This window comes from Vigna umbellata, chromosome 5 (assembly GCF_029865625.1).
Source record: "Vigna umbellata cultivar VRB3 chromosome 5, Vumbellata_1.0, whole genome shotgun sequence".
In the NCBI taxonomy this organism is placed as follows: Eukaryota; Viridiplantae; Streptophyta; class Magnoliopsida; order Fabales; family Fabaceae; genus Vigna; species Vigna umbellata.
Window position 1 is genome coordinate 52855638 of NC_142169.1, and position 22933 is coordinate 52878570.

General features: G+C 33.2%; 2 protein-coding genes across 2 annotated transcripts; both read right to left on the reverse strand.

Moving 5' to 3' along the window:
* Window positions 1–5508: 5508 nt before the first annotated feature.
* Window positions 5509–8923, reverse strand: LOC124847402 (disease resistance protein RPM1-like). Its single transcript, XM_047324887.2, has 2 exons — window positions 6122–8923; window positions 5509–5791 (listed from the first exon to the last, which is right to left on the reverse strand). Exon 1 carries the CDS (start codon window positions 8894–8896, stop codon window positions 6128–6130), a length of 2769 nt encoding a protein of 922 aa, XP_047180843.2. The 5' UTR covers window positions 8897–8923; the 3' UTR covers window positions 5509–5791; window positions 6122–6127.
* Window positions 8924–17835: 8912 nt separating this feature from the next.
* Window positions 17836–21162, reverse strand: LOC124847401 (disease resistance protein RPM1-like). The gene is made up of 2 exons (XM_047324886.2): window positions 18469–21162; window positions 17836–18133 (listed from the first exon to the last, which is right to left on the reverse strand). The coding sequence occupies exon 1, from the start codon at window positions 21112–21114 to the stop codon at window positions 18475–18477; it is 2640 nt and encodes an 879-aa protein (XP_047180842.1). The 5' UTR covers window positions 21115–21162; the 3' UTR covers window positions 17836–18133; window positions 18469–18474.
* Between the last annotated feature and the right edge of the window lie 1771 nt (window positions 21163–22933).

Here is a 22933-nt window from a genome sequence, read left to right on the forward strand (position 1 = left end):
AAGACAAATTAGAGGACATGATCCGCGATGTTGGCGCGAAAATTTTTTCCAAAGCTCATGTGTATGAGACGATGTCCACTGATGCAGAAACACCTTTGTATGTCGGTTCAGGGTCATGAATTTGAAGGCGACTAATGGATGTACTGATAAGAGTTTCACATAATTGTTGACGTTGTTGAATGAAATGCTGCGAGATGGAAATACACTACCCACTCGTAATTATGATGCGAAGAAAATTCTTTGTCCGATGGGTATGGAGTATAAAAGGATACATGTTTGTCCCAATGGCTGCATTTTATATAGGAAAGAGTTTGAATTTTTGAAAAAGTGTCCAAAATGTGTGTTATCACGATACAAGTCAAAAATTAATAGTGAAGATAATGGTCAGATAGAAAAAAATGGATATGCTTTGAAAGTAGTTTGGTACCTTCCAATTGTGCCTAGACTTAAGAATTTGTTTGCGAATCTAAAAGATGCTAAAAACCTTAGATGGCATGCAGATGAGAGAAAAATTGATGGGTTGCTTCGTCATCCAACTGATTCAAAGCAATGGAAAAATATTGATTAACAATTCCCCCAATTTGGTCAAGAATGTAGACAACTTAGGCTTCTTGGTTTAGCCACTAATGGGATGAACCCATTTGATAATTTAAGTACCAATCACAGTTGTTGGCCAATTATTTTGATAATTTACAACTTATCTCTTGCATTGTGCATGAAGAAGAAGTACATGATGTTGTCCATGATGAATTTGGTCCAAAGCAACCTGAAATGACATTGATGTTTATCTAAACCCATTAGTTGAAGACTTGAAGTTGTTGTGGGTATGGGGTTGAAATATTTAATGCCTTTGCTTCTGAAACTTTTGTGATGCGTGCAATGTTATTTTGCACCACTAATGACTTCCCAGCTTATGGTAATTTGTCAGGATTCAGTGTCAAAGGTCATAAAGCATGTCCTATATGTGAAGAAAACACTACAGCTCAACAATTGAAACACAGAAGGAAGATAATGTATTTGCATCATCAGAGATTTTTAAAAGGTAATCATCCATATCGAAGGTTAAAAAAAGCATTTAATGGGTATCAAGAGAGGGACGAAGCACCAAATCCACTTACTGGCCTTCAAATTCTTGAAAAAGTTAATAAAATACATCATGTATTTGGGGAAACTTCCAAGAAGTCATCTGTAACGACCCCTTGGAAGAAGAAATCAATATTCTTTGATCTTTCATACTGATCAAAGTTAGATGTTAGACATTGCATAAATATGATGCATGTAGAGAAGAATGTGTGTGATAGCTTGATTGGTACACTACTCAACATGAAGATCTGAAAGAGTTGGCACCTAGGGAGATTGGTAAACGTACTTATTTGCCCTCTGCACGTTACACAATGTCCAGACAAGAGAAGATAACTTTTTACCTTTGTTTAAAGAATATCAAGATACCACAAGGATACTCTTCAAATATGAAGAGTTTAGTGTCGATGCAGGACTTAAAGCTTGTTGGCATGAAATCTCACGATTGCCACGTCTTAATGCAACAATTGTTACCAGTGGCTATTCGTGGAATTTTTCCCAAAAATGTTAGGCAGACCATAAACAGGTTGTGTTCATTTTTCTCGTCAATTTGTTGTAAGTCATCGATCCTACAAAGTTATATGAAATTCAAGGCGAGATTGTTATCATCTTGTGTCAAGTAGAGATGTTTTTCCCTCCATCTTTTTTTTATATCATGGTACATTCACTTGTTCATTTGGTTAGAGAAATCAAGTTGTGCGAACCGGTATAGTTAAGATGGATGTATCCTATTGAGCGTTATATGAAGATTTTGAAAGGGTACGTTAAAAATTTGTATCATCCCGAAGGTTCAATGATTGAAAGGTATATTGTTGAAGAAAGTATTGAGTATTGTTCAGATTACATGACTTCAACAAATCCAATAAGAGTTCATCGCACATCATGGTTGAATAAATGTTCTACAAGTAAAAGTATCCGAATAATTGTTGCAAGCACATCTTTATATATTGAACAACACAGATGAGGTGATCCCTTTTATGGAAGCACACAAAGTCATTGTGAAGAATAAAAATCCAAGACAATAAGAGAAATGACAGTTGATGGAGCATAACAAAACATTTATGTCTTGGTTCAAATTTGAAGTTGATAAAAAGCCACATTCTTCTCAAAATTTATTGTGGCTTGCAAATGGTTTAAAGTTTGATGTCATATGTTGTACATGTTATGAAATCAATAATTGCACATTCTATATGAAGACTTCGGATGATAAAAGCTCAATACAAAATAGTGGAGTTAGTCTAGAAGCTGAGTCACTCCAATTTTCCACATCAAAAGATCAAAATCCTGTACTTGGATCAATGAGATATTTGGTATAGTAGAAGAGATATGGGAGGTTGATTACACTTAGTTTTCTGTTCCATTGTTCAAATGTAAGTGGTTTGACAATAAGAGTGGTGTGAAAATAGATGAATCGGGTATGAAACTAGTTGATTTTCGAAAGGTGGGTTATCGAGACGAACCGTTTATCATAGTACATCAAGCATCTCAGGTTTTTTATGTCAAAGATCATGCGTCTGATCATTGGTATGTCGCTCTTCAAGGCAAAAAACAAATTGAAGTTAACGAAGACAATCTAATTAATATTCATATTGTTGGCAACCATTCATTGAAAACAACGACAAATTTGGATGACCACCCTTTACTTGACGATGTACATGCAATTCGGTCAGATCATGATGAGGGGATATACATATGACCAATCCATTTATTTATGTATGAATTTCAAATTTGTGTATAAGCTTTTTATTAATATTACATAAGTCTTTTATTAATATTTCATATGACCCCTATTACATGTTTTGTTAAATTATATGATATTACATAAGTCTTTTATTAATATTTCATGTTGTTATTTATTTTGATAGATATATGACTAACCACCCACATTCATCAGGGGATGAGGCTCCCTCATCCAGACCTACTAGAGGAGCCACCACATTGAAACAACTGATGGTCAGAAGAAATAGTGGTGAAAGGATAGTTGTGGATGTTAATGTGATCACAGGTGTGACATCTGACCCAAATGCAGATGCCTTCAGATCATACCTTGGAGTATCGGCCCGTGATAGGATTAATATTCTTACTCCATCTTTCGAACATGTGTCCGAGGTTGATCGGAACATTATATGAAACGGTCTATTGGTAAGTTAATCAATATCATTTGTTTATATTGATAAATTTGTACTGATACAACTTTATTATGTTTATTGCAGACGACATTTGACATTCCAAATGTCACAACACTTAAAAATAAGTGTTTATCATCAATTGTTGAGAAATTCCAGGGTTTTAAGACTAAGTTGACCTCGAGATATATATTTGGAGGCAAAAAAAATGAGTCTCCATGTAAAAAATATAAGGCCATTGATGAGGAAACTTGGCGCCTCTTTGTACAGAGTTGGACATCAGAGGAATGACAGGTTAATATAGTTGATATTATTCAATTGCTCATTAACAAATATATATTATATGAACTAATTAATTCAATATATGTGACAGGCAACAAGAAGCAAAACACAAAGAATAAATGCTCAAAATAAGAACCCCCACCTATTATCCCGTGGTGGGTATAGGAAGCTTGAGGAGAAAATCCTCAAGCAAAAAGCAGAAGGTAGACCATCATCTAAGGATGGTAGCCCCCAACCTCCTTCTCCACCTTCTCAGCATGAGAAGTGGAAGTTGGCTCATTTAAGATCATCAGGGGACTATTCTTCTAAGACTGCACAACAAATATTCGAAAGAATTGTAAGTTATCACTATTCCTAAAACAATAATAGTTTCATTATACATACTACATTGAACTTTTTAAAGAATAATGGTGTTTTTTAATGTTATAGGATGAGCAGAGCTCCCAAGGTAAATTCACTCCAGAGGGTCGTCAGGATATTCTTACCACTACAATTGGACGACCTGAGCACCCTGGACGTGTGCGTGTTGCTGGTACTGGAGTAGGCATTCGAGATTGTTTTGGGAGTTCTTTGCGTCAGACTTCATATGCATACAACAAAGAACAAGAACAAAGGCTGACACAAAAGATCTCAAAAAAGCTTAGGACGGAGCTTAGGACGGAGCTTAGGGCGGAGCTTAGGACAAAATTGTATGATGAAGTCACTACAAAACTGACTGACAGAGTTATGCACCAATTCCAGCAGCAATTTGAGAGCTATGGGATGCGCCCACAGCCATCTCCAGTACAAGAACCTATTGTGCCTCCCACAGGTAAAATCAATAAACATTGATGTTCAATAATTTATTATTTTTATAATCTAACCTTTACTTTGACAGGGAGAAGCAGGAAAGGAAGTTGTTCAGCACCAACCGTCCCAGGGGATGACATGGACGATGCTAGTCCATGTCTGTTATACGTTTTAGATGGTATCGGGACGATGTTGGTAGCTCGTGGAACAGTGTTTAAGGCAGCGACTGTTGTTCATGGTATGGAGCTATTAGAGGATGAGGTGAAGGTCTTGGTAGACGACATTACCATAGCAGATGCCTCAATTCCTTTGCCCACAATGAGATTTTCACTGTGACACAGACATTCCAGTCTTTTATTGCTTAGCCTAAACACTTGGTTTGTTCGATTTCTGACGGGTATGGACTTTTACTTTACACTTGTCAATTTTAAATTTTACATGTTATTGATGTTGAAACTTATTAAAAATTATCTTTGATATAAGTATACTTGATATATAAATCAATTTTATATAAATAATTGCTCATAGACTTACATCATCCATAACTGAATTAATGTAATATTCAACTCTTCTCTTCCCGACGCAAGCTCCCTGACATCTTGGCTATGCAGGTATATTGGGACCTTAGAGCCTCTCCCAAATACATTAGCATCATATTCAACCTTCATAGGCTCATCTCCAATGATGTCACAAAGTTGGTGCAATGCACCAACAGGATCGTCCTCAGATAAATGAGTATTCTCTTGTCCATGCGTATGTTGTTCATGAAAAAATAGGATAAGTTTCAACCACAATAAAAATTGATACCACTCTTTACTCAATCTTTCATCTTTATATAGTGCTCTACTTTCTCATTTTTATCTGATACGGAAGTTGGATTCCCAACACATGGCATTCCCATTATTTAGTATATTATCGACACGTTCGACACGTAGCTAATATTGTACGGTTAATATTGGTTTTGCTCATAATATTTGTAATGGCAAATTAAAGTAATATTCACTTCTTTAAAAACACATGCTAGTTTGACTTTATGAGAAATGATCTTGACTAGTTTCTGAGGGAGCATGGGAGAACTGAATTTGCAATTTCTTAATGTTATTTATCTGTCACCATATCCATATCATATCAAGCTACCAAATTTTTAAATTAGTGGCCCGTATAAAAATATATGGTAAATTTTCAATTCATCCCACAGAAAGTCATCTCATCACGAAAACAAGTCACCATAGCCTGTAAGTGAAGTGATCGATTTATAAAGGCATTAGAAACGGAAAAGCGATCACTGAAATGAGCTTCAATTAAATCTAACATCAAGTTGCAGTTAGGATTCTTCACCCGCAAACTAAAAGTTAAATACACATTTTGGAAAAGAAAAGAGGGAAAAATTGAAGGAAGCTTAGAAAACATCATGACAAATAGATGGGCTTTGCAGTTTGAGGCATCAAATCGAGATCCACCGCTTCAAGGATCGCACGAGAGAGAACTTGAGGGGATATTCACTTACAGCTTTCCTAAAATTCACGATTGTACAATAGTGAGTAGAAGATCTAGAATTAAGAACATTAAAGTTAACACAATCAAATGTAGATAAATTTATAATGTGCTTCAAGTCGTAATGAAATAATACTCACTAAATTTACACCAGTATACATTTACAAACAGAAGGCCTAAACTTCTTCCTAAATCTCACGTTTTAAAGTGTTCATCTTGATGACACTTATAAACATCTAAAGTAAAAACAACGTAATTCTTGAGTCGAGGTCAACACCTACCAATTCAGAGCATAAAATACTAACATAAAAGATTATAGTAGTGAAAATCTTATAATGGTAAATACGTACCGCGAATCACATACAGCCATAATTGATGCTCCAGTGCTGGTCTTTACCAATGCGATCAATTTCCTTAACAAATAGAGTTGGCATAGAAAGGACAAGAACAAATTTAAGTTTCTTCAGATGTTGAATGCCATCGGGGACAGTTCTGAGTTCATCGAGGCCTTTCAAATTAAGATGTTCCAAAGACTGCAGAGCTGTCTCATCCATAAGGATCGAATTCAAGTTCCAAAGATGTTCGAGATTTAGCTTTCTTAGTTTCTTGAACCCTCCAGGCTGAAAATGCAAAGTTTGACCTTCATAAGCGTGGGATAAAGAGAGAACCAACAAACTAGGCATATCTTTTAGTGATTCCAAGGGATCATTGTTTAAGTCAGAGTGGCGCAAGGTCAATCTCTCAAGATGAAGGAGTTGGGGAATCCAATTTGGCAACTTTTCTAACTTCAAATCAAGGAAAAGCTTCCTAAGTTCAGATATGGTTGACGTAGTGGTCAAGTCAACTACGTTGCGATCATCAGATTTTTCAATGCGTAGTGCTTGCAAGTGTTCCATCTCATTGATTGAGGAGAAAAGTAAAGTAATGTGCTCTCCGCCGAAACAAAGCACCCTCAGAACCCTTAACTGCTTTAACTTCCCTACCTCTCTAATGGCCACTCCATCACCCTCCATACGCACTTGTGGTATCTTTTGCAGCCTTGTCATGCCTCCAATATCCTTCCATTCAATTGAAGAAGATACAGAGTCAGGTGTCAGAAGATGCCGTAACTTTCTAAGCTTTTTGATCTCCTTCGGCACCTTACACACTTGCGTTTGTCGTATATCCAAGGTCTCCAAGTTCACGAGCTTACCAATGGATTTTGGAAGAACTTTTATCTGCGTCCCCCTAAAGCTTAAATACCTCAGGTAGATTAAATTCCCCAACTTTTTAGGAACACAAAGTAATCCACAATCTTCAAAATCAAGTACCTTCAATAGAATATAATCTTTAGGGATTTTCTTTACCAAGTGGACAGACAATAGTTCTTTTTTTCCTGGAATGACTATAATTGACCGAATGTGTGATCTTTTAATACGTCTATTTAAATCATTGTTTGCTTGAATTGTCAGACGTCGAACCGACTCACTTGACTCAGATTGATCATGCCCTCCGCCAATATACTCTCCAAAACATGTATCCTTCACTTTTGTACGGATCATATCGTGTATTAAGTCATGAACACGACATTTTTTCACTTTTCCTTTCATGGAAAATGATGACACTTGCACCAAACTTCTACGAACCAACCCTAGTAAATATTCATGTGCAACTTCTTCTAAAGTTTTTCCCTCTTCGTGGGTAACAAATCCTTCAGCCACCCATTGCCTAACCAATCTCTCAGATTCAATTTCATAATCTTTTGGATACATTCCGAAATACAGTAAACATAATCTGAGATGGCTCGGCAAATTATCATAACTTAAACCTATAATTTTTGTTATAATATTTAAATCAGGATTCCTCTTCAACTCTGAACTTAGATTTTGACTAAACAGTCTCCATTCTTTTTCACTGTCATCTTTTTGGGACAAGACACCACCAATGGCCACAATTGCCAGAGGTAAACCTTTACACTTCCTAACAATTTCAAGAGATATGTCTTTGAGTTCTTCTGGGCAGCCTCCGGCAGAACCATACTTAAATGCCTTTCTACAGAACAATCTGAAAGATTCATCTTTTAATGGCTCTTCTAGCTTATGCACTTCAACAAAAGAAGATTTCTTACAGAAGACCGCAACCTTCTCGTTCCTTGTAGTGATTATTATCCTACTGTTGTTTTTATCATCGATCAAAGCAGATTGAATGTCATCCCAAAACTTTTCATTCCATACGTCATCAAATAAGACAACATACCTCTTATTGTGCAGGCGATCTCTGACTTCTTCAATCAAGGAGCCTCTATCCATCGTAGAAATTTTACAAGGTGGATCTTCCTTTCTCTCTTTGCAAAGTTTGCGTACCAAATCCCTCAACAATTCTTCTACAGTGTAGGATTGAGAGACTGTGATCAATGCATGGCACTCAAAGTATTGATGGACCCTGTCAAAAACATGCTTGGCAAGAGTGGTTTTTCCAACTCCTGCAATACCTACAACAGAAATCACAGTGCGTTCTTCTCGTCCCATTGTTAACCAATCTGTCAATCTCTCTGTAGGTTCAGCAAGTCCAACAACCTCCTCTTCCTTCATAAAGAGAGGATCCATTCGAAGTTGATTAAACGTGACATTTTTGTTTTCTCTAGAACTGTTTAGTTTTTTATCTAAAAAATATTGGCTTTCAAAACCAACTTTTTCATCACGAACAACTGATTTTTCATCCTGAATCTTACATGCTATTTGAAGTCGAAGGATGAAGGTTTTGATGCTGTGGACAGTCTTAGAGAGTGAAGCTGCCCATGGAGGACCATGTTGAGGTTGTTTCTCTTTAACACGGATGCAATATTCATCAATCACGTCTTCCATGCGAAAAGCTGCTTCTCTCAGCCTCATCAACCTTTCCTTCATTCTATCACGCCTTTTGACATCTTCTTCAGCATCAGCCACTTTATTTGCATCATCGATGAAATCTAGCAAGCTTCCATGTTCATCTGTAATATCTGCAACTTCTTTTGAGAAATCTCTCATCATTTTCAGAGCTTCAAAAGGTTTTGGTGGCAAATACCGACGAGCAAAGGGCATTGAAGTTTCTGCCACTTTTGTGTAGTTCTCCATCTGTGTTTTGCTACGTGGAAATGGTGAGTGCATTACTTTGTGCTAACGTTCTACAACATACCACAGTTCTTTTCCTTTAAAGCCTTCAAAAATATAATATAGGTTTAATCATTATCATAGTCTCGGTTTAAGTTAATTTTCTCAAGGTTCCTTTCTTTTTCTGTTTCAATTAGGTTTCTAAACGTGAAAAATAAATACAGTTGAATCCATGCGGTTAAATTAGATTAACGAGGTCAAAATTTAGTTGAATTATCGTTGTGACCTGGTTTCATTAAATTGTGTGAAAGATGGATGACATACGTGGAATATGATATATTAAACAATTAAAAAAATAGATTTCTTATAAATTGTAAATGGAAATCACAAAATTAAGGTCTTCATATTATTGTTTGGGTTTCTGATAAAAATTGAAATTGGAAATTGCGATGGTCGTTATGACCAAGGAGCTTCTTTGGCAAAAATTAGGATTTTACATTTTGGTGGCTTGGGACTTGTTGCAATGGTGGTGGCCATGAAACGATCTGTGTATTAGTTTTTTACAATTTGGGATTAGGAATTTTTGTGATTTAGAGTTCATAATTTTTTTGGTTGCAAGTTACATGAAGTTCATGATTTGAAAAGATGAGACGTAAATAGTTTGTGACTTGCCTTAGCCGAGTTCATTATAGATTTTTAAATATTTGATGGCGCAAGACTAATGGAATTCACGCACTGATAAATTCTTTATTTGCTCATAAGAAACTTAACCTATATGATTTCAGTTATTTTTTACATTTTTAAAGGAGTTTTTTAAATTAATATAGTTAGATTAACACTAGTAAATAATTATATACATATTGGTTGAATCATTTTCACCCTATTTTTCTCACAAAGAACAAAAGTCATTCACCACTTTATGTTAACGTTGTACAACATAACACAGTTCTTCCTTCAAAAATATAATACAAGTACAATAATCAAGATAACTTGCGTGAAGTTGTCTTCAATGTTTAACTGAACCTTAACACCACTACATAGTTATATTTTAAAATTAAAAATGATTAATTAATTTTTTAATAGAATTTGTAATTGAATACAATAAATAAATAAATAAATTAGAAACTAAGTCTATTTGAATGTAATGATTGTGTACTTCATACAGGCAAACCAAAGACTTTGAGCTTTCAACATTAAATGTTTCGTGTTTTGCTCTTTCCCATTTATTTTGCCGTACCACACCAAGAGGGTTAGGTTACAATTGATTGCTCTTGCCATAGTTAGTTGTGCACACTTAATTGCATTTCTAAGTTTTCAAACAAATGTTTATTTTATTTGTCTTTTACAAGTTCTTAGATAATTTATATTGTGAGATAAATATCAAGACATATTTAATTTTAACTCGTGGTTATGAACTATTTAAAAATATTAGTTTGATCTCACATGTTATCTTACATATTTGATACTTTAAATTAACTTAATTGTTAGAATTACCCACAAAAGAATCTTTTTCTTGTATTGCTATTCTTTATTAGTCTTGTTCTCTTCTCTCACATCGCAAGTTTCATTTTATAACTTTTAATAACTGAATTAAAGCAAAAATTGTCATCATATTGTGGGTAATTATGTCTCCCTGTTTTCGACTACTGTTCTAATTATATTATAATATAGTTTATAAGAATCCAGTAGTGATTAGTGAATGTTTATAAAGCAAGCTATATATCAATTTTAATAGATAAAAATTATATTGTTGTACTTTTTGAAATTAAGGTATTTGATTAAACATTTTATTGAGAGGGTGAAAGTTGAATAAATAAATAATTAAATATAATGTTCTAGCATTTTTTGTTCATTTAGGTGACTTCGACCTTTCAGCGTATATATTAAATGTTTTGTGCCAAGTTGTGGTTTGCTTTTTCCCATTTATTTTGTGGTACTTCTACAACCACTAAATTGTATTTATTGAATTCTCAGATAGGTTGTTGTTTCCATTAACTTTGTTTGACTGGTGGTAGTTTTACATTTAACACTTTCTTTACTATCAAAATTTTGGAAAGAAATTGCTTTTCTTTAACTGTGATTTTTAAACCACTCTTCGTCTAATTTTATTCTATCTATTTCATGCGTTATTTAAAATTTTTTTATAAATTTTAAAATATTACTTTAAATATATACTCAAATTAATATAAATTCTTCTATTATTAATTTAAAATTTGTTAGATGAAAAAATATTGTATTATAAGCTATAATCCAATTAGATGGGAAAGCAATTCTAAGTATGTTATTTATAAAAAATATATAAGTGAGATGAGTTCATAAAAAATATATATAATTCACTTAATAAAATTGGAATTACCCATAGATATATCTAATTGGCAATATCCAAAATTTGTCTGTATGTTTCCTGCTAGATTATCAATTAGTTATGATTCGTCGATAATGGTCAGAAACAATTATCCATGGATGGATTAATTGTTAATTATCGACGACCTATATCTGTCAATAATTATCGACAATCATGATTTATCGATAATTATCGACGACGATGATTAGTCGATAATTATCGATGACCATAGTTCGTTGGTGTTTATCAACAAATATATCTATCAGTAATCTGTCAGTAATGTGTAAAACAGGTTCAAGTGCAGTGGAGCATTTGTTTCCTACCATATTAATTCAACCTAAACACAATCAAATGCAATTAAAATCATAAAATCCAAATATATCCAAACATCAATAAACCAATAATGTAGTGGTGACAATGAAATCCATATCACTAAAAGCATAATACAATGTCAATAATACAAATGTAGAAGTGTTTTTAAGTCCTATAATATGTAAATAAACTAAGTATCTAATAATTGTCATAATCATCATCAGAGTTATTTCCTTCTTCTTCTTCATCGTGTTGTTGTTGGGGAGGTGACTGGACTAGGGTGGGCTATACGGGGGGACGGGGCGTCGTTGCTGAAACGATGTTGGGGTGGACTGAGGTTGTTAGACCATAGGTTGTGCGTCTTGAGGCAAGAACAAATGCAAAAACTTCATAAGAAAATTTTGGAGATTCTCAAATCGCTATTTGAGATAATCATAAGCTTGGTCATGAGCTTGTAGTTGTTGTCTTAACTCATCATAACCTTAGTCAGCACTACTGCATGTAGATGGTTGGTGCTTAATGTACCTCTTCCAACAATGTGATAGCAATAATTTTTCCTGCCCCATATACTCGTCCTTTATTTTATCTACTGACGACGTCCACCTACCACTATATCCTAATGATTTCACCGTCATCGATATTTACTTGTGATACATCATCATAAAACCATGATCCTTTCTCTGATCTGACCTATAAAAGTCTAGTGGAGAATTATTTCAGTTAAAGAATATGCAAAGTGTCAGCAAAAGGAAGAAGTTTAAAAAGAAAAAATTAATACAAGTTTCAAGTTTGCAAAAGAGTTTGCTTACATGTGTCATCCACGACCTCTCATCATACTGGCCAGATCCTTTACATAAATGAGTTTGGTAAAACACCTCATCAACGTGGACAGTCCGTCCCAACTTTACTACTTGTAAAATTATAGAAGTTATATATATACATCAATTCAAAGTACATAACTTATATCATAATTGATAGGAAATGAATGAAAAGATTTGTTCCATTCGAATGGCATGCTAATGAGTGGTAATTGAACCACCTATATACAAAACACCATCCTTTTCTGAAGCCCTATTCCTTTGGAAGGTAGCACATTTGTTGCAGTAATCTGGCAAATTCTAATGTCCCAACAAGGAGTTGCATATGTGTTCCCCAACCCAATAAGGGCATACTCCTACATCGCATGCATCTCTAAACATTTCTAATAGTCTATGAGATGTTTTGTTGTGAAAATTTTGTTTAATTTAAGTTTTTGCTCATGTCTTCACTCGACCTTCAGTTGTTATAATAAATCATGTTAAAATAAAGTAAATGGACTTAATAGCGAAAATCAATGAAAATGAGATTAAGTAATATGATGTTTTATCTTAAATCGCTGCTAGAACGGTTCTTTGTCTTCTGGGGGGATTACTGCAAAATTAATTGGAAATTAATGTAAGAAAAAAAATGACGTAGGAAACCACAAAACTATGTTTCTTAAGGGACAAAATAATCATATGCTCTTTCTCCCTTGCTTCTTAATACGGTTTTTGATTATTTGGTTTGGAGATCTAAAGCAAAGCTTTTTCCAAATAAGGAATTAGTGACTATATGTTATAGGTTTGATGAACAAAGCTACTTTAGCAGAGGTGATCCAGGGCTACATTAATCATATGGTGAACAAAAACAAATAAGATGCTTTAACTAAGTTTATATGGCTATCTTTGGGTACTACCTAACCTCTTTTTGAGCCTCTCTAATTGCCTTTAGCTCATAACAAAAAAATCAAATGTTTTAACTAAGTTTATATGGCTATCATTCAGCATGATGATTTCCAATGGTTGTGTTCAACTTAATTTAGGTAAGAAAAAACTTCCATTATGCAAAAAAAAGGCAAATGATAGTGAGACCCATGGGAGACTGCCACTGCAAATAAGGTCATTCAATTCAATTAAAATTTAACCCTAGCTAGTTTGTCCCTAGTCTTATTCTCAATGGAAACCCTAAAGCCTAAGAACTCTCTCTACTTTCAATCTATGACAAGCTTTAAGTGTAGAATTTGGTTCCATGCAGATGGAAAGCAGGACAAGCTCCAGTTGACTACCTTAACCACCTTTTCTTTCTTTTTTCCTTCTCTGATATGATATCATTACCATACATAATTGAGACCATGGCAGGCCCCCACTAGGTTCAAAACCCTTCTTCAAATTCATCATGAGGCCAAATGAGCTTTTCCATTTCGTTTGTTTAAGTTGAATCCTATACGTGGCATCACAATCAATCTCTTCGTCAAGAGTTAACTATAAAAGAAACACAAGCCTAAGAACTAACCACTACATTTCCAACCTAAAAGGAACACAATTCTAGTTTCAAAGAATTTGCAACCTCATAAGCATTTCAGAACATGAAAATGAATTTCCAACCTCATAAAAACAATACACGAAAATGAATTTGCGAGGGTCATGTTTTGCCCTTTTCAAAAATTACAACATGGAATCACAAGCAAGGCAAACAATATCAATAATATCCCAAACACAATCCATAATGCAACCCAAACATACAACTCATAATAACCTTCGAGAGAAAAAAACAACTCAATCAAAATCCAATCCGACCAAACACAAAACACATTAATTAGGGCACGAGCAAGAAAGGAAGAAATGAAAAAACCTAGTCTCTCAATGAGGCTTCGCTAGAGCTTTAATGCACCACAAAAATGGCCTGGAGGAGGCGCAATAGGAAGAGTGTTGACAATAGGAGAGGTAATAAAAAGCTTTACCAATGACGCGCGAGAGAAGCCTTTGCGACGAAGGTATGAAATATGACAAGGTTGCTCAAAATGAAGGTCACCAGACTTCAAACGCGGGCTGGACTGATGCGTGGGGGCACTATGGAAGCTGTTGAAGGAGGAAAGCACAATGCATCATATTTTGAGGAAATGGGAAAGTGAAATTGGGAGAGGAAAACCTAAAACGTAAACTGATTTCATCGAGGAACTTACTGGTGGCATTTAATACAATACCGGTGGATATATCTGCTAGTAAATGAACAATGACCTCCGTGACTAATTAACATTTATTGACAGATCATAGGTCGCCGGTAATGTTATGTCAACAATTCTCAGTTTTTATATAGTGATTGTTTATTTAAATATGCAACAATAACAAGTGATAGAAATGAAAAATGAGTATAATGATAGTTTAGCTAAAAAATATTTATTTTTCTTAGTATATAGAGAAGAAATGAAATGGAGGGAGCACTACTTTCATATGGTTACAACAAAATGACCTTTGATGTATATCAAGTCACATTTTTGTCATTTTATTAAGGAGTTTGATGGGTTTTTCCATGTGACTTGAGTCGAATCAACATAAGAAATTGAAATCACTTTTAATCTAAAACCTTAAGACATGAGTTTGTGGGTTATTTTGGTATTTGATATTTAACTTTGTCATTTCTGTCAATGTGAGACTTAGACTCACATTGGGATTATTCTCAACAATCTCTCCCTCAAGACTAGTCATTTGATATATTTCTCCTCAAGTGTAAAGTGACCCTTAATTAAATTGTAGTTGTTGTGGTTGTGACGATGATGTCTTGTTATCACAACGGTCTAAGTCGGTCAGAAAGGTAAACCATATGCTTTGATATCATTGGTGGACATTTTTAGGAGGAGGTTTATCAAGAAGAGATTATATAAATATGACATGAGTCCAACCCACATAAAGAATTGACATTACTTCTAATCAAAATCTTAAGTCATTGAGTTTATGTGTTTTTTTTATATTAAATTTTATATTTTTATCTAATATGAAACTTAGACTCACACTTGCATACCTGAATTATTTCCAAATTAATAATTTTTTGTGTTTGATGGATTTTTTTTCATGTCTCTTTATCATTTATTACTTAATGAAATTAGATTTCTTTTAACAATATTTATATATAGTTTACTTTTTGTTTCCTAATTCATTTTTTTACCCACATGTTAGGTAGTGATAACATAGAAAGATCTCTTCTCCACTTTTATTTTATTTCTATTTCATATTTATTAACATTTAACCTCTTCCTTTATTAGAACTTCAATATATAATTTCCCTTTTACTTCATACTTATTTGTTTATGATGAATCTCTAAGAAATTACGTTCAACCAAATCAATCTCTTTTAATGAAAGTATACATATACAAGCACATAATAAATTTAATTTACATTCTGCATCTTAAGTTTTACATTCAAGAATACTCAATATATATATTCATACAACTTTTACAATAATAAAACTGTAATCTCTCTCATGTCAACCAAGTATCATATACACTTAAAAGACTTATTGACTTAGAATAACAAGACTGAAATAAACTTTTCATTCTTAGTCTACTACATTTTTTACGTTCAATGTGAAACTTTGGTAATTACTTCCAGATAACAAGACACCCTCCCTTTAATAAAAATCTCACATATTACAGCAAGTAAGCCCACAACACAACTTCAACATTAACAAATTTCACATCAACACTATCTTGAAGCAACGCAACAATATAAACATGTTCCTCATATACATAAACCATCCATCCTTCTTGTTTTTCGTGTTTCGACACGAACACATGACACACCACCAACAGATCAACTTGCATTCCTCTCACCATCAGAGACTTACATAGACTTATTTATAGTGACAATCCTTCCTCATTGTCTAGTGATTGATCTTTAATTAAGATTTTTGGAGTGCCAAAACCTTTTTATAAATATATACAATTTTATCGGTGTCAAATATATAATATATATTAAAGTTTTATAAAAATATTTTAAATTATATATTAATTTATATATAAAAAAATGAGGGTCAAAGCCCCTTCAACCTCTATTATAATCCACTACTATATTATTGTCGATCTCAGTCTTGCATCTCAAACTCACAGCTAGTAACTCCGACGTCATCTCCCTGGATAACTCGCCAGTATTCAAGGTGGAATTTATTACTAACATCATCGAACCGATTAATCAATAACACCACATATGCGTCAAAGAAGTTATTGCATAAATAAATAAATAAAAAAAATCATCGACACTAATATTTTGCTCATGCCAAATTGGTTTCTTTTCTCTCTTAATTAGAATCTCAACTCTAGTACCACAGATAGGAATTACATAATAGAAAAGTAATATCTTCTAGTAGAAAAACACACTCACACTGCTAATACTAAACAAAAATATTATTATTCTATATATTATTATTTTTCCAAAGCATTTTTACAAGAATATCATTACAAAAGTCTCTCATTCAGCTTTTACAGATAAAATTACAAACCCATGATCAACTAATCAAGCCCATTAACTCAAGTCACTCATGCATTTAAGTTCTCTTACATATTTTTATTCTTCAACATGGTCTAGACCATATCAAGAATTTCCTCTCGGCTATACCATTTTTTATGGCGAGTACATGCTTTCAAGAATATTCTTATGTTGTGATTCTCACAAGACTTCATGGAATCGCCTTGTGAACTAGGGGAAGAGTAAACTGAACAGCCTTAATGTGTTTACTGGTTTTCTTTTCAACCGTCACCCTGAATTTCTTGAACACCTCGAATACCTCTGACTTTTTGTTTAAGAAGTATACATGTTAAGAGAAGATCGTATAGAAGACATGACCGTCTAACACCTTCATATTTTAAAGTTTAACAAACAACGATAAACGAAATGAGTATTGGAAGAAAGACATCTTATGAAACAAGCGTTAGAACATCTAAATGAACAAAGAAAAGTTTTAGTAAACATGTTATTAAATGAAATTTTAGAAAACACAATATTAAATGATATTTTAGTAAACGCGCTATTATGAGAGACGCACCATTAAACAATATTTTAGCAAACAAATCAATATACTACAAGATATCTTTACTAAACACGCTCCTAATATATCTTACTTAATAATGCAATATTGTGTTACATGATATTTTTGGTAAACGTATTAAAACTATAAAGGATGCTTCAAAAACAATCTTGTGAACAACAGTTAGTTAAGCGTGCTCTTGTACTAAACAAAAGATCACTGAATGATGCATTGTTAGTAAACGTCTTTTAAAGGCTAAACGATATCTTGATACAAAATAATATTTTTATCTACTTTTTTTCACTTTAGGCTCTCAAGGTTTGATGCCAATGTTTAGCAAATGACCATTCTTTTGTATAATCTGATTTACTTTAGTGTATATTTCATGTCAACTGCACATTACATCTGACAGACATTTGGTTTTTCATCTCCAAGCCATAAATCTCCGATCATTACAAAAACGCAATACTATAATAATCATTAATATCCAAAACATAACATACTAATCTCCTAAACTTTCCTCTCCTAAAACATCAAATTATTATACTACTCATAAAAATTGTTGAATAATTCTTAAATTTAAATTTATCCCAATAAAAGCATCAAAGAAATAAACTTCAATTACATATAACATCAAGTTGCTGGTAGGATTCTTCACCCTCAAACTAAAATTTAGATACATATTTTGGAAAAGAAAAGTGGAAAATATAGAAGTAAGCTTAGAAAACATCATGATAATATAAGGGGCCTTGCACTATGCATCAAATCCAGATCCACCGTTTCAAGGATCGCAAGTACTGAGAGAATCTTCGGTTACAGCTTCCCTGAAATTGACGATTGTACAGAATGAGTGTAAGCTGTAGAACTAAGAACATTAAAGTTAATACAAATCAAATGTACATAAATTTATAAGGTGCGATAATCATAATAAAATATTAGATACTCACTCAATTTACGAAAAGTATTCTTTAAACACCACAAAAAGACTAAACTTGTTCCTTAATCACCCGTTTAAAGTGTTCATCTTGATGACAGTTATAAACATCAAAAGTAAAAAAAACGTAATTCTTGAGTTGAGGTCAATACCTACCAATTCAAAGCATAAAATATTAACATAAAAGATTATAGTAGTGACAATCTTATAATGGTAAATACGTACCGCGAATCACATATAGCCATAATTGATTCTCCAGGGCTTGTCTTTACCAATGCGATCAATTTCCTCAACAAATTGAGTTGGCATATAAGGGACACGAACAAATTTAAGTTTATTCAGATGTTGAATGCCATCGGGGACAGTTCTGAGATCATCCAGGCATGTCAACTCAAAATATTCCAGAGCCTGCAGTGCTGTCTCATCAATAAGGATCGAATTCAAGTTCCAAAGATGTTCGAGATTTAGCTTTCTCAGTTTCTTGAACCCTCCCGATTGAAAATGCAAAGTTTGACCTTCATAAGCGTGGGATAAAGAGAGCACCAACAAACTAGGCATATCTTTTAGTGATTCCAAGGGATCACTGCTTAAGTCAGAGTGGCGCAAGGTCAATCTCTCAAGATGACGGAGTTGGGGAAACCAATTTGGTAACCTTTCTAACTTCATATCAAGGAAAAGCTTCCTAAGTCTTGACCCACCAGACATTGACGCAGTGTTCAAGTCAACCACAATGCGATCACCAGATTTTTCAATGCGTAGTGCTTGCAAGTGTTCCATCTCATTGATTGAGAAGAAAAGTAAAGTAATGTGCTCTGCGCCGAAACAAAGCACCCTCAGAACCCTTAACTGCTTTAACTTCCCTACCTCTGTAATGGCCACTCCATCATCCTCCATACGCACTTGTGGTATCTTTTGCAGCTTTGTCATGCCTCCAATATCCTTCCATTCAATTGAAGAAAATGCAGAGTCAGGTGTCAGAAGATGCAGTAACTTTCTGAGCTTTGTGATCTCCTTCGGCAACTCAAGCACTTGCGTTTGTCGTATATCCAAGGTCTCCAAGTTCACGAGCTTACCTATGGATTTTGGAAGAACTGTTATCTGCGTCCCCCTAAAGCTTAAATACCTCAGGTAGATAAAATTCCCCAACATTTTAGGAACACAAAGTAATCCACAACCCTCAAAATCAAGTACCTTCAATGGCATGTCATCTTTAAGAACATTCCTTTCCAAATCGGAAGACCATGATTCTTCTTGTTTTCCTGGAATGCTTATAATTGACCGAATGTGTGATCTTTCAATTGGTCTATTTAAATCATTGTTGGTTTCAATTGCCAGACGTCGAACCAACTCACTTGACTTAGATTGATCATGCCCTCCGCCAATATACTCGCCAAAATATGTATGCTTCACTTTTGTACGGATCATATTGTGTATTAAGTCATGAACACGACATGTTTTCACTTTTCCTTTCATGGAAAATGATGCCACTTGCACCAAACTTGTATGGACCAACCCTAGTAAATATTCCTGTGCAACTTCTTCTAAAGTTTTTCTCTCTTCGTGGGTAACAAATCCTTCAGCCACCCATTGCCTAACCAATCTCCCAGATTTAATTTCATAATGTTTCGGATACATTCCGAAATACAATAAACATAACCTGAGATGGGTCGGCAAATTATCATAACTTAAACCTATAACTTTTTCTATAATATTAAATTCAGGATTCGTCGGATTCGTCAGATTCCAGTTCAACTCTTCACTAAACAGTCCCCACTCATGTGCACTTCTATCTTTTTGTGACAAGACTCGTCCAACGACCTCGATTGCTAGAGGTAAAGCACTACACTTGCTAACAATTTCAAGAGATATATCTTTAAGTTCTTCTGGACAATCAGAACTATAACCTGCCTTCTTATGGAGCAACCTCAAACATTCTTCTTCAGTTAAAGGTTCTTCAAGATTGTATTTTTTAAAAAGAGTAGAATTCGTAAAAGATTTCGCAACACTCTTTTTCCTTGTTGTGATTATTATCCTACTTTTATTTTCATTTTTAATCAAAGCCGTTTCAATTGTTTCCCAAAATTTGTCCTCCCATACATCATCAAACAAGAGAACATACCTCTTCCCACGCAAGTAACCTCTGACTTCATTTTTCAAAATAGAATAATCGGAAGGTGGCTCGCTTTTCATGAAATGCCTGTACATAACCCCCAAAAATTCTTCTACAGTGTTGGACTGAGACACTGTGAAGAATTCATGGTGAACAAAGTTGCTACAGATGACCTTGTCATAAACATGCTTGGCAAGAGTGGTTTTTCCAACTCCTGCAACACCCACAACAAAAATCACAGTGCGTTCCCTTTGTCCATTTTCTAACCAATCTGTCAATATCTTTGTAGGTCCAGCAAGTCCAACAACCTCCTCTTCCTCCATAAAGAGAGGATCCATTCGACAATGATGAAATGTGACATTGTTGTTGTTTTGTGTTGATTGTGGACGATTTCTTTGTAAACGCTCCTTTGTGTTACGAACATCTGATAAAATATCATTAACCTTATATGATATTAGAAATCGAGGGATGAGAGTTTGGATGTGGTAAACAGCCTTAGCGGGGAACGCTGCCCATCCACGATCATCTTGAGGTTGCTTTTCTTTAATACGTGTCTCGAACTCGTCAATCACATCTTCCGCGAGAAATGCTGTTTTTCTCTCCTTCATCAACCTTTGCTCCTCCAAATTGATTAAGTTTTTCAACTCGTCAAGTTCAGTTTGAATCTCGTCAACTACTTTTGGGAGATCTTTCATCCTTTTGAAGGCTTCCCAAAGTAATTTCAGAATACATTTACCAACCTCTAACGCTTCCTCTTCCATTTTAGTGTAATTCTCTCTCACTCTGTTTTTGCTGTGTGGTAGTGATGAGTGCAATACTTCAAGTTAACGATACATATATATACACTACGAATAATAGGCTTGAGATTAATCTTTACTTAATAATAATAAGTAGAGCGCAAATTCAAAAAAAGACTTTCTAGGCTGCTTTCATAATTGGTATAAATACCACCGACATAAAAAATTTGCGATTTCTACACAAATTTAAAATATATAGAAAGTTGATATTTTATGTTGATTCTGGACTCACCATAAAAATTTTATTCGAAAATAAAAAACTCTGTAATAAAAGTCACTTTTTATATTAAATATGACCACAATCACATAAAATATCATCTTTTATGTTAACTAAACTTACAATCAACTTTAAAAAATCCTGTAGTTTATTATAAAATAGTCATTATTCTCATTTTTAAGTCGATTTCAATGATATTCAATATAAAAAATATCATCAAATTTATAATTATATTAACGTTATTGTAAGTGAATATAACTTACATAATAATAAATAATCTAAGAATCCAATTTTTTCACTAATAAATAACATAGTTCTTTCACTTCAAACTTATTTAATGAGTAGAATGATCATTATTTGTCTCACATTGTTTCCAATATGTTCTTTATCTGAATCATGTACTTCTTCTGTAATTGTCTCCTTAATTTTATTATTTTCTATATCTTTTCAACTTAATTTAATTTTTAAATATGTAATGATATGACGATTTTTATCCAGTTTAATTAAATTGTTAATAGAATATCAAATTGAATAAAATATACAAGTAATTAGGTCTACTTTTATTCATGCAATCATTGTATATTGTATAGCGTACCATGACTTTGAGCTTTCAGCATCCTTATTAAACGTTTTGTTGGTTGGTCTTTCCTATTTATTTTGTAAGAGCGGTAGTTGTACAATTAATTATATTTGTCCGATACTTTCTACAATTAATTTTACTCAATATCTATTCAAAAATAAAGATTTAATTAAGTTTAAATTCCCTTCTTATATATTTTCAATTGAACCCTAAGAAAATTACAATTAGAGATATTAAAAAATTGATATTTTTTAATTGAATTCATATTGTATAAAATTTTCATTAATTGAGTGACATGATTGTTGTCTACTTTTTTGTTATGTGTTAAGAGGTTTTATTAATATAAAAAAATGATTTTATTCTTTGAATCAAATTCTCACATTTCTATTTTATGTGCAATTTACCATGGCAAAACTTGTATCCTATAATTCATTGAGTCGGGTTAACATTGATCCAACCAACACAATCTAACTTATCCCAATTCAATTTTAATTATGTTGAAATATATTTTATTTATGATTAAGTTAAACAGAAATTTGGATTATCATTGAGTATTTTTTTTTTTAATTTTTCAGTATCGTGTTTTTAAATACACCTACATTAATTTTATTGTTTTAAAATATACTAAAAATCTTTTTAATATACTAAAAATCTTTTTAATATACCAAAATTAATGTATTTTAAAAACATAACAGACCAAAAAATTTAATAAAGAAATAGGACACGTTAAATATGTTATTTTATATTAATCACAAAATATCATACTTTTTTCAATATGTGAAAGCAAAAAAATAAGATAAGATCACATCTACGTTACCAATTAACGAAAAAAATTAAATAACATGAATTTAATTCAAAAATATAAAAAATTTGAATGCTGAGAGAAAAATTTTAATATTAAATCAATTAAAAATACATAAATTTATAAAAGACTTGAAACTTATTTACTATAAGATCCATGAAAAATATTTACCTTAATTGTAACA